A 12,637-nucleotide genomic window follows, 5' to 3' on the forward strand; every position below is an offset into this window, starting at 1 on the left:
TCCTAAACGCCTTGTAGATGGGCCGTGGTCAAAAGATTGCATGCCATCCTAACATAGCGAAGGTATCCAACCCTACCTCCGCTCACCGCGGCCTCCAATATTCTTCTCCTTCTTGCGCCTGCTGTTCTCGACGGAGAGACGCGCCTTTTCCTCTGCCTCTTCCTCCATCTCCCGATCGATCGCTTCTCTGACACGCATGAGCTCTTCCAAGGGTATGCCTTTGGTATCCACCACCACACTAGGTGCGCCCTCCAAGTATCTCAAATTTTCTAGCGCTTGCTCGACTAGCTTGTGCAGTTTGGCCTGCGAGTTCAGATTGTCGTGTCGTTTCGTGTTGTGCAGATCAGGGTATAGAACACCATCGCCGTTCTCAGCTCCTTTGAAGGCTTGGAGATAGGGAACATGGGCGGGTAGCTCGTTGTGGAGTGTCGCGCCTACACAGACAGAAGTTTCGTGGCACCATGTTCGTGCGACATTGCGCGGTGTATAGCCACCACCGCCGATGATAAGTAGAGGGCGACCGTAAGCTTTTACGGTTTCGACACAGTAGCCGTGCGCTTTGATATTGAGATTGAAACGACCGAGGCGGTCCCCACCAAGAGAGTCGGCCCCGGATTGAAGAACAATGGCTTGTGGATTATACTTGTCGATTACGGCACCTGTGACTGTCTTGAACAGCCACTTGTACTGGTCGTCGTCAATGCCGTCATCGATGGGAATGTTCAGACTGTGAGCTTTGCCGGGATTCCTGGGATCTACAGGACCCGTCTCGTCGATGTTTCCGGTACCTGGAAAGAATGGGTAGCCGTGTTTGTCTATGCCGTATTTATGGTACGAGAGTGTGAAGACACGATCTGTGGACTCAAACGCTTGCTCGACACCGTCGCCGTGGTGAACGTCAATATCGATATACAGGACTCGTTGGTTCCGCGAGAGTAGCGTTTGTATCGCTATGACAATGTCGTTGACGTAGCAAAATCCAGAAGCGAGATTCTTTTTCGCATGATGTAAACCTCCGGACCAATTGATGGCGATATTAGATTGATTGTTGATCAGGTTGTATGCGGCGCTCATCGTAGCTCCAGTGTAGAGCGATACGTAGTTCCAGAGTCCATCGAACACCGGACAATCGTTTGACTCACCACCGAAGCCATATGTTATGTATTGTGGGTCTTCAGGCTGCGCGTTTTGAGGTGTGATCATGCTGAGATAGTCTAGATATTCGCGGTCATGGAATATAGCAAGATCATCCTTACTCGCTGGTTTCGGTTCGAACAAGTCCATAGTATACTCTAGTCCATATGCAAGAACGAGTTGTTTCGTCAGCGTCAAACGCCATGGCTTCATTGGATGTGAGCTGCCAAAGTGATGGTACTCGACGTGTGGATTGTAGTGGAAGGATACGTTCCAGCCCTTTGGTCTTTCAAGGCCATGTTCCTCGGCTTCGCGGGCAATTACTTCTCTTTTCTCGGCATCAGTGAGCACCTTGAAATCCTGGTAGTTGGCGACCCAAGGATCGTCTGGAGAGAGGTACTCCTGCACGATGTTGCTGGGACCGCTGGGCGGCGCATAGTCGGTGACCCGCATATCGCGAAAGATGTGTGAAGAGTCGTGAAATCCCTCCAGAAAGTCCTCGCTAATGGAGCGTGTCTTTGGCGCACCTTCGTAGATCCAGCGATTTACGTCGTCTTTGGTGCTAACGAAAGTATTGATAAAGGAGTGGGGTCTCAGTTCCTCTTCCCGGCTGTTGTTCCAGCGTGCTAAGGTATCAGGGTCGGGTGCGGGGGGCGGAGCTCGATTGTCCTCTGCCGCAAGGTACTGCGCTTGTTAGTATATCTGCGAGAACAGCGAACACGATGTTCCGTAGCGAAAGTGTGCAGGGGGTCTCTGGAAACGACACTGCACGCGTACCTTTGGTTTTTGTGGAGGCCGTTTCTGGGCAGATTGCGAGGGCTCCTTCTTAAGGCTGTAGTTTACTCTAGCTGCGCGACGTGTGTACGGATTTGGCTTCTGCCACTGTGGTCCGTTGAGAAGTGTAGCGAGCTTCGGGTCCACACTCGTACCAGTGGACTCGTGGCTATATGGCAGGTGGCCCTGGTCTTCAGTCAAGTCGTCCCCTCGGCTGGAGTTATCAGCGTCGTCGGAACCAGGCTCGTTCGTGGTGGATGAGACGGGCTCGTATTCGGAGCCGTCGTCTGATTGGGTGTGATAGCCCTGCATCTTGCCGAACACGTAATCTAGCCTCTTTGTCAGCGGCTGTTCCTGCATGCCCGACGCGTTACAACAAGACTCCGATAGTCTGTCGCAACAGCTAAACTCACGATATAATCCGGTCGAGACGCGAGAAGAGGTTAAGAACTGGGATTTGAGTGCGACCAAAGTAGGAGTCTGCGGAAAGGTTTTTGCGCTTCGTCATTTCTTTCATTGCGACACGGCTCCTTCACTTGTAAAGCCATCAGCGCTCATCGATTTCCATCAAACTCGCAGGTGCAACGGAGAATACAGCGCTTGGTCTTTCTGTCCGCCGTTCCGAGCTTGCTGTCAACGGCGTCCTGGCTGCGCGCGACATCACTCGTCACGAACATCGCCACACGCGTCGATACGCCTAGCCATCCGACCTACCTGAAATCTCAACATGGCTATCGCGGAGGATGCGGCAACAGTACTCGAACAGTTCATACATGATGGTAACTTTGATCAGGGCATTGTGCGCGACTTCGCAACTAACATGTACCAGTTGCAAACCTTCCAGCAGAGATTACGCATCTCTACGAAGAAGTGCAGGCCAAGGACAACCAAATCCAAGAACTGAAGTCTGGCATACAGCAACGCGACGGCAGCATACAAAAATTCATCAAACTAAATGGCAGCCTAGTCGAGAACCCAAAAGAGGCTGGGTATTCGAAAACCATCATGGCAAACTATGAGAAGGCACAGATCCTGCAAGAGGAGAAGATAGGGCTTGTCGACAAGGCGGCTGCGCTGGTATGTCATTCGTAACGAATTATGTTACATCTACTTACGATACCAGCTCGACCGTCACGTAAAGCGACTCGATATCAAATTACGAGACCTGCAAAACGATGGTTCAATACCTACTGACCCGGAGATGCCATCACTTTTGAGGAACTCTCCAGGTAATTTGGTGCCACCAGCGTCGCAGTCGAATACAGGGTCCAACACACCGCTGCTCCCCGTGTCTGGCAACGGCGGTGGTGCTCCAAACCTTGCCCAGGCAGCTGCTATCGCACGACTTACTAATGCGACGAACGTAGGCCTAAACTCGAGGATGAATCCATCGCTGCAGAGCATGCAAACACAGGCGCTGTTGAACCAGCAACGACTCACAAACCAGCAGAGTGCCATACAGGCGAATGCGCGACAGGAGCGTGAACTCTCGGTAGGAAGCGACAGCAAGCGTCGCCGACCGACAGGAAGCATTGGCCCTCTCCCTGCAGCATCTTCAAACCTGGGCCGGCAAGGGTCCATAGGGCCCGGGACCCCGAAACCGTCCACACCTGGATCGCGCGCAGGCAGCGTAGGACCCCGGCCGCAGAAGAATGCACTCACAGTCAAAAAGGCGAAACCACAGCAACCGCTGCGCAAGGCGGCCCTTACCGCCAAGTCTGGGGTCAACAAGAAACGCCGCAAGGGTGGTTCACGAGCATCGCCCTCGACGACGGCGGACGATGAGAGCGTGGCAAGTGAAGCGGGCACCGAAGACGAGGACATGTCAGGCATGGGCGGCGGCGATGCAGAGGAGGACGAGTCGGATGACACCAAGTACTGCACATGCCAGCGCGTTAGCTTCGGCGATATGGTAGCCTGCGATAACGACAATTGTCGGTATCAGTGGTTCCACTGGGAGTGTGTGGGCATCAAGGAAGAGCCACTGGGGGATTGGCTCTGTCCAGAATGCCGGAACCAAGCGCCTTCGAAGATCAAGAGAGCTCGTTAGGGACGGTTCGGAGTAGATCGAGGGTCGGCGGTTGACACGTGATTGAGGTGCGCACGTGTTGTGGCTTGGCAAGGGTGCACTTGCTCTATAGCGAGCGGGAGAGGCGTCGACTGGGAACAGCCACCAGCGAGACGCGTGGCATCATATGTTCTATTTCTACACGGTAGTCTGTATATGATAGACTGTTCTATACCCCATCAATTTGCGTACTCGCTGCACGAATTTAGTTCAGTCTCCACAGTGTTGGCCCATGATCGCCGGGCCAGACCCGACGGCCGGGATGGCCATGGCAATCTCGTCGTAAAACGCGGACCTCTATCACGACGTTCATGGTACCGCTGCCCGCCACAGGACTGGCAGAACAGGAGTCCCAGGGCAGGCTGAATGTGACATTCACTATTACCAGGTCCCGCTATAAACACCACGGGGAGCGTCGAGCGGCTTCAGTGTTGAGCGCCCTTGCCATGGCCGCCCGCCTGGCTGCTAGCTAGCGCCTAAATGCCCCAGCCAAGGCCGCGCGAAAGGGGCAGCATCACCGACATTGGACAACAGCAGCGGGCAGCCTCATAAGTGTCGATGGCCCCGGCTGCTGGGTTCCTGCATACTCGTAGTAATATTCTGATCTGATTGTCGCTCTCTTGCACCGCACCTCGGCCTCTTTGACTAGACCGCTGGCGTGCATTCCACTCCCTTGGCTGGCTGACGTGCTGCGCTGCTTTGTTTGCATTCGCTCCTTCACCGCATCGCATTTCGGAACATTGCCGAACGCCCGTCGACTCCTACCACGCCTAGAGTTTCACCAGCAGCCCTCGCCGCCCGCCGCGCTCTCTGCTTTTGCAAACCTTCGCTCCCATCTGAAGCCCACTAACACGCCCCGATACGGATACGATCCCTGTGACAGCGGCAACCCGCGGGGTGAAACGCGACGCAACCACGATGAATGCCATGAACACCCGCAATGGCGCCCTGTCGCCCCTCTCGACTGACAGCCAAGAGTGGTCGCCCATCAACGGCTACCGGAACATTGGCGGCGACAATCCATACTCGCCGACCATCCCTCCCAACACATACGGGCCCAGCAACCCCGATGGCGGCATGCTCAATGGCATGCGCCCTGGCACCGGCAATGGCAACCCCTCGCCGCCCAGCTCAGTAGGCCGATCGAGCGACGGTACGGGCCTGTACGCCTCCAGCATCAGTGAAAACACGCGGCCCATGATAGACCCTCGGAAAATGCAAGCGCTAGAGGAGACCATGTCGGAACATTTTAGAGTGCTCAAGGCCTACTTGGGGCCGTATCTCAATGACGAGAAGGGCAACCCGCGCCCGAGCAGAGCCAAGGACAAGCTGACCCGCCTGTCTGCTGTGCAGTTCCAGGAGCTCAGCACCGACGTATATGATGAGTCGATACGCAGAGAGCAGGACCGCAAGCGGGGAGGCCCAGGAGCGCCTGGTAACGACACTCCGAAATACCTCCTACCCAAGAACAACTTCCACCCAAAACGTAATCAGGCGAGACAAAAGCTCTCCACCCTGCCTCTCGAGCGCTTCCGTCAACTCGCGACCGACGTCTTCTACGAACTCGAGCGCAGATTCCCGCGCTTCACCGGCGGCGACATTCCCCCACGATCCTCGAGCCCCAATGGCAGCATCGCGAGTCGCATAAGTAACAGAGGGCCTCCGAGTAGAGGCGGCACACCGAACAGCATGGGCGGACGACCTCCGCCAGGGCCAGGCTATCGGGGACCTCCAATGGGCGGGCCCATGGGCGGACCCCAAGGAGGGCCCCCAGGTCCACCAGGCGGGCTGCGGCCCGGTTCAAATGGGTCGGGTGGCTCGTTCGGGCGGCCGCTGCCGAAGACGTTCCAGTCGAATACGATCGTGCCGAACAAAGGAACCCTGGTCGAAGATGACGATGACAGCGGAGCAGATGACGACGATGCATTCAACCTGGAAGGCGCTGCTGCCAGGCGGCAGACAAATAAGAGCGCGAAAAGTATGAGCATGGCACAGGAAAAGATGACCGCAGATCTGCAAAACCAAGTGGCTGAGCTGCAGGAGAAGATTGGCTCGTTAGAGACCACCATACGGAACAAGGACGACGAACTGCAGCGACTTCAAGATACCGACAAGACACGCGACGGTGCCTCGGCTTCCGAGCGTGCCGAGTGGGATGAACTTCGGAGTTCTCTTGAATCAAAGGTCCAACAGGCTGAGAATCTCAACTCTTCACTTCGTTCCGAGATAGACAGATTGCGCAACGAAAACGAAGACGTCGAGAGCGACCTCCGTGCCCAGATCGCAGATCTCCAGTCTCGAGCACCTCAGCAAGTGCATGATAACGGAGACGGCGAATGGAGACAACGATGTGAGGAGCTTGAACGGGAGTTGAGCGAACAACAGCAGGTAGCTGAAGAAGTGCGAAGAGACGCAGCCATGTTCCTGCAAGAAATGAAAGAACTCTCTGCCCGCAGTGATGCGGCGGCCGAGAAGGAAGAGCAAATGGCAAATCAAGTAACATCACTCGAAGCGGAGCTGAAAGACTGGAAATCGAGATACGCCAAGGCAAAGACACAACTGCGAAACCTCAAGGCATCCTCTATGGGCTTGCAACAGCTCATGTCCCTGAACCAAACCAACATCACCCGCGATGCTGCCTTTACGACGCCAGACGGATTGGTCAAGGATGTACACATCACCAAGTTCCAACTGAGCATCGATGAGCTGCTGCAGACTGCGAGAAGAGCAAACTCAGAGCAGACTCTCGAGAGTATGCGCCATGTCGTCAAGTGTGTACGAGCTATCACTGGCGACATTGACAGCACTTCTCTGTCACAAGTCCAGTCTCCTACCAGCAGTGTGAGCGGCGACCTCTTTGCAAGCCCCGAAAAGCAGCAAGCAAAGCTCAAGTCTCGCGTCAGCGCTACGGCCAACAACCTCATCACTGCTACCAAGAACCACACGGCATCTGGTGGCCTGTCACCAGTCAGTCTTTTGGACGCTGCAGCTAGTCATTTGTCAACAGCTGTTGTCGAGCTGGTCAAACACGTCAAAGTCCGACCTACTCCAGAAGACGAGCTTGAAGCAGACGATGAGGATGCTGATAGACCTATGCCACTAAAGCCAGCTGGGCACAATAATTATAGTGCGTACTCGCCAGGCAACGACAACACCAACAGCAGCGGTGCGACCTCGACATACGGTCACCAGCGCAGTCGTAGTAGCAAAGGTGGCAGCAGTGACACTACCAGGTACAGCACCTACAGCTCTCCCTACAGCGGATACGATGGGCAAAGCGGAGCCATGAACGGTGCTAATGGAGCAGGCGATAGCGGTATGCTCGATTTCAAGGTACGTTCCAACCAATACCAGTAGTCAACCTCTACTAACATTGGCAGAACTACCTTGAAGATCAGACCGCACTCCTCGTCCAGAGCATACAGCCGCTGGTCAATCTCATCCGCTCGAACCCCGATTCTACACCTGGTGATGAGCAACAAATCTACGAATACATCCAGGACATCTCGCAGGCAGTCGACGACACTGGCAACAAGACCTACGATGCTGTGAACCAGCTCTCTGACCCTGCGTTAAAGAAGCACGCGCTTCCCGTAGTAGAGGTGCTCGATGAATGCAGACAGAGCATGCTTGCTGTCGACATCAAGGGTGGAGGTCGCGACAGAATTCCGCCGCTTGCATTCAAGACTGCTAGAGCTCTCAAGGTAAGCGAAACAACAGCAGCAACAGTAATCTCAACATACTAACGGTAATACAGGAGCTCGTGCTTCGCGTAGACCGCATCGAGTCTGGCGAACTTACTGTCGACCAGACGCTCAAGACAGAGCTATAGTGCGAAACACCGACGCACTCATTCAACGTATAATGCCAACACACTATATACCTTCAACGCAACCTATTTATTGGACTCGATCTTGCCGTTCCGGAACATTTTGGATCTGGCGCGGCGTTTACGGTGCTTTTCTTTTACAATGCCTCACGACATTCGCCGATCTCTGCTTTCTTGGCTAAAGTCGTGGCAATGCTGGATACCCGGCCTTCGACTCAATGGCAGGACACCAGAGCATGTTAAGATTTGGACTCTTTACAGGAAATATTATTAGTGTTTATTGCGGCGGTGATGGATACATGGGCTTCTGCCGGGCTCTAATGTGGGCATGACTTTCGGGCATGCGTCAGCCACCTTGAATAGTCGGACTATTTTGGCTGAGTTATGAGGTACTATGACCATGGACGGGCTGGGCTGTTGTATAGTAATGTAGCCGGGCTAGGAAAATCTTTAGGTAACAGTAGAATCACAACACATTTGAAGATGCTCAGCCAGCTCGATACCAGTAGTGCTTGCAGAAACGTGGCAGTGAGAGATGTGGCTTGCACCTTCCCCCACTTCACTGCCACATTGGACCCTGTTTCCACCTCGGCAATAATTGCCAACTTTTTCGCATCACACCTCCACAGCCTTTCGGTCCGTCCCCATACGCACCTGCTTAAGGTGAAGCAGTCCGGCTATGTAGTACTGAACCAAGAAAGTGATTGTATGCGATGACGTCACCATACAGCTGTTATGCGCGTGCGCCTTGGAGAAAAGATCACATGCACACAGCCACCACTGATAGTGCAGTCAACGATCTAGAATTGCTACAGCAGCTAGCACTTACACTTCATCTGAGATCGTATCCGCCCTCTTTCATCGATTCGGACGTCATTTCATGCCATACCCCACTAGCCACTGAACTTTGGGATAGGAGCGAAAGGGAAGAGCAGTGACAACATGGCGCAACAATTGCAGCCAGCATGGCCTGCCCAAAGACCGCAATACCACGACACGATCCTCACCATCACGAGCAGCAGCTGTGCGGATCCGTACGTACTCTGGGATAAAGGCACGTACTACATGACCTTCACCTGCGGCGGCCACATCGAGATCTGGTCCGCGGACTCACTCTTCGACTTTGAGAAGAAGTGCAAGAAGAACGTAATCTGGCGTCCTCCGCCTGACCAGCCCTACTCCGCCGACCTGTGGGCACCTGAACTGCATTCCATCCACGGTCGCTGGTATGTCTACTTCGCGGCCGACGACCCCAAGCATGGCAACAAGTCGCATCGCATGTTTGTCCTGGCAGGACCACCCTCAGAAGAAGACCCTCTGGAGCCAAGTAAATGGAACTTCTTTGGCCGACTAGGCGGTCTTCCCGAAGAGCAATGGGCCATCGACGGTACGGTCGTCACGCTAGGCGGCTCCATGCTCTTCGTCTACTCGGGCTGGCCCCTCGGCACCCACGCCGACGAGTCGCGACAAGAAATCTTCATCATCGAGATGGTCTCGCCGACAGAATGTACAGGACACCCCATCCGCATCAGCACCCCAGACCTGCAATTCGAGTTCTCAGGCACCAGCGGCATAAACGAGGGCCCGCAGTTCCTCTGTTCACCAGACGGCCGCTGGATGGGTCTTGTGTACAGTTGCGCGGGAAGCTGGACACACGAGTACAAAATGAACATCCTGTACTACACCGGCGGCCACCCGCTTGACCCGCACTCCTGGGCTAAATCCAATAAACCCCTTCTCAAAGCCGCTCGCGACGACTCTCCGCCTTACGGCCCAGGTCACGGCAACTTCGTCCTAGTCAACGGGCCCGGCGGCCCAGAAGTCTGGGGCTGCTTCCACGCCACGGATGCAAAGACTGGATGGGAAGGTCGTAAAGCCCGCATTATGCGCGTGGGATGGGGTCAAGGAGGTCCGTTCATGGGCTCGGGCGAGTGTGGGAGATGTTGCGGCGAGGTTGAGCATTTTATCCAAGGTTGTCCTGGTGGTACTTGTGGTGGTCAGGGCCATTGTGGTGGGGAGGGCGGTGCTGGTGGAGGGTTCATGCAGCCGGGACATCAGGGTGGGAACTCGACGGATGACATTAAGAGGGAGGTTAAGAATTTGATCAAGGGTGGGAAGGGGCTTGTTAGTAAGTTCCTTAAGTAGGGTTATGGGATGGAGCGGTGGTGTTGAGGCGCATCTGGGAGTGGGGACGTATTAGTCGTGTGTGGACGGAACAGTGAAGTTTGGTGTCAAAGGTGTGAGGCTGGTAGTTGTGTACGAGCTAAGCAAAGTGGTGTTTTCGGGTGAGAGGATGAAGCACGCGCGGAGTCGTAGGCATGAGTGATCACTTTGTCTTGCGCTCAAATCAAAGTCCGACTCTCAATATGCTATCACTCATCAAAACAATGTCCCTTTCCCATCCATAGTTGTAGTAGAGCGTTGCTTCCGCCTCCGCTGCGGAGTGGAATGCCGCCGAAGCCGCCGCGCGACAAGAACGGAACGCACTCCGGGAGCGTTTGGCCCCGGACAATAAGTTGTCCGACTACAACGGCAGCAGGATGCGGCAACTCTAGTATGCCTGTAGATGTAGTGTAGCATAACAACTTGAGCGTTTTCACACTGATTTTCTCATCGTCATCCTTGTTAGTCCGCGTCCGGATGTCGGAACACGATCATTCCGAAGCCGATGGCTATACGCTATACGGCGGACCAAGTTGTGCATCTCCCGATCAGATTGCGGAGACGATGCCACTGTTGAACTTGGAAAGTACAAGTACTGCTCGACTGGTTGCGGGAATTCATCTACAGTCCAAGCATTTGGTATACAAGTAAAGTGATACTTCATCCCAATCGTGTCCACCACAATACAACTACATCTCCATCTACCACCCAAGCCTACCCAATTCCCCTCCTATCACCATGGCCAAAGTCCAAGGAACATGCGACCCGCGCTTCGAGAAAGTAAAATCCGTCTTCCAATCCTACCTCGACTCAGGCGAAGAGCTCGGCGCCTCCATCTGCGTTAATCTCGACGGGAAAGAAGTCGTCGATCTCTGGGGCGGCTACGCAGATGAAGCCCGAACACGGCCGTGGGAAAAAGACACTATAACATGTATTTGGTCGTCTAGCAAGACTATCTGCGCGCTGGCGGCTCTCGTGTGCATCGACCGGGGTCTTCTGGATCCGAACGAGAAGGTATGCAAGTACTGGCCTGAATTCGCCGCGAATGGGAAAGAAGGGGTGGAAGTACGGCACTTTCTTTCGCATGCGAGTGGATTGAGTGGATGGGAGGAGCCCGTTACGATTGAGGATGTGTGCGATGTGGAGAAGAGTACGAAGTTGTTGGAGCAGCAGGCGCCGTGGTGGGAACCTGGTACTGCGAGCGGATACCACGGACTCACAATGGGCCATCTCCTCGGCGAGTTGATCCGTCGGGTAACTGGGAAGCCGATGGAGCAGTTCATCACTGAGGAACTCGCTCGTCCACTCACGGCGGACTTTCAACTTGGTATCCCGGAGAAGGAGTGGCACAGAGTCGCCGATATTATTCCCCCGCCAGCATTCCAAGAGCAGATGGAGGGCCTTGAGCTTGACCAAAACAGTCTGATGTTCAAGTCCATGGGCAAGAACCCCGGCATGGACGCTACTTGGGCCAATTCATCGGTCTGGAGGGGTTCAGTTGTTGGCGCGGCAAACGGATACAGCAACGCCCGCGCTCTCGTTCGCCTCCTCTCGGTCATCTCCCAGGAAAACCCTTCTTTTCTCTCCGCCGAAACTCTCGATCGAATCTTTTCGATTGAGCAAGATAACGAGAAGGATCTCGTTATTCCTGGTAAGGTCCGTCTTGGACTAGGGTTTGGATTACCAGCTGAAGGAAGCGTACTGGCTGATCTACAACCGGGACGGGTGGCAACCTGGGGTGGTTGGGGTGGAAGCCGGGTCATCGCTGACGCAGACAGGAAGATGACGTTTGGATATGTTATGAACAAAATGGAGGCAGCCGGATTGGGGCAGGAGAACAAGAATGGCAAGGGTGGCATGGGTAATGCGAGGACTGCGGCGTATATTGCATCGGTTTATGAGGCGATGGGAATCGTGGCTTGAGGACACGTCTTGCCATCTAGTCATGGGTTGGCGGTGCCTTGCTTCTCGGAGCTTTGCCGCTGTTGTTGTTGATTGACCACTTGTTTTGGCCATTCCATCCATTCGGCCCAGTAGGATCCTAGGAAGTCATCTACTACACCTACGATGCTCGTGCCGCAGCCTGCCGTCCACCAACCTGTGTGAAGCTGTTCTAACAGTGCGCCAAAGTAAGCAAAGATGAGTAAAGCTAATGGCTGCCGCTGTTGCTGCAACTTGAAATATTCTTTCGGTACTAAAGATAACCAAACGAACGGCTGTACCAATCGCGACAAAAATCGTAAGTCAGTAAGAGTGTCAAGTAGACATGGAGAGCAAGGTTCAGCAACTTACAGCAGACCAACTACCGTTATATCCCCATTCCTCTTGGTGATCTTCCCAGGTTTTCCGGAAATGAAGGACCCATGCACTCATCTTCCTCAACAAATACAGCGTCTCGTCGTATACTGCCTTATTCCCATCATCAGCCCATGTTTGCTTGATGCGGACCACATGCTGATCATCCGGTCCCGGCTGCGTGTTAGGATCCATATCATCCCAGTCCTTCAGATGGAGCGTTGATTTTAAAGGGCCCTCTTTGAGATGTTCGTAGATAGGGCCTATCACAGCCTGAATACCGCGCACAAGAGGTATCCATTCTGCACCCAAAATACGCGATGTCCGTATTGATAGGCTATCGTTGGTACTGTCGTTATCTTGCTGTTTGTCCG

The 12,637-nt window shown here is 54.2% G+C and overlaps 4 protein-coding genes across 4 annotated transcripts; 3 read left to right on the forward strand and 1 right to left on the reverse strand.

Moving 5' to 3' along the window:
• Window positions 1-72: 72 nt before the first annotated feature.
• On the reverse strand, window positions 73-2,268 carry J4E93_004972 (uncharacterized protein; the record flags this gene model as incomplete). The annotated part of the gene is made up of 2 exons (XM_049342896.1): window positions 73-1,818; window positions 1,912-2,268. 2 exons carry the CDS (start codon window positions 2,266-2,268, stop codon window positions 73-75), a joined length of 2,103 nt encoding a protein of 700 aa, XP_049199896.1.
• Window positions 2,269-4,903: 2,635 nt separating this feature from the next.
• On the forward strand, window positions 4,904-7,808 carry J4E93_004973 (uncharacterized protein; the record flags this gene model as incomplete). The annotated part of the gene is made up of 3 exons (XM_049342897.1): window positions 4,904-7,309; window positions 7,357-7,680; window positions 7,734-7,808. 3 exons carry the CDS (start codon window positions 4,904-4,906, stop codon window positions 7,806-7,808), a joined length of 2,805 nt encoding a protein of 934 aa, XP_049199897.1.
• A 939-nt stretch (window positions 7,809-8,747) lies between these two features.
• J4E93_004974 (uncharacterized protein) lies at window positions 8,748-9,950 on the forward strand (the record flags this gene model as incomplete). The annotated part of the gene is made up of 1 exon (XM_049342898.1): window positions 8,748-9,950. One exon carries the CDS (start codon window positions 8,748-8,750, stop codon window positions 9,948-9,950), a length of 1,203 nt encoding a protein of 400 aa, XP_049199898.1.
• A 756-nt stretch (window positions 9,951-10,706) lies between these two features.
• On the forward strand, window positions 10,707-11,891 carry J4E93_004975 (uncharacterized protein; the record flags this gene model as incomplete). Its single annotated transcript, XM_049342899.1, has 1 exon — window positions 10,707-11,891. The coding sequence occupies one exon, from the start codon at window positions 10,707-10,709 to the stop codon at window positions 11,889-11,891; it is 1,185 nt and encodes a 394-aa protein (XP_049199899.1).
• Window positions 11,892-12,637: the final 746 nt, after the last annotated feature.

The sequence above is a fragment of the Alternaria ventricosa genome (assembly GCF_023758065.1).
Source record: "Alternaria ventricosa strain BMP 2768 chromosome Unknown scaffold_7, whole genome shotgun sequence".
Taxonomy (NCBI): Eukaryota; Fungi; Ascomycota; class Dothideomycetes; order Pleosporales; family Pleosporaceae; genus Alternaria; species Alternaria ventricosa.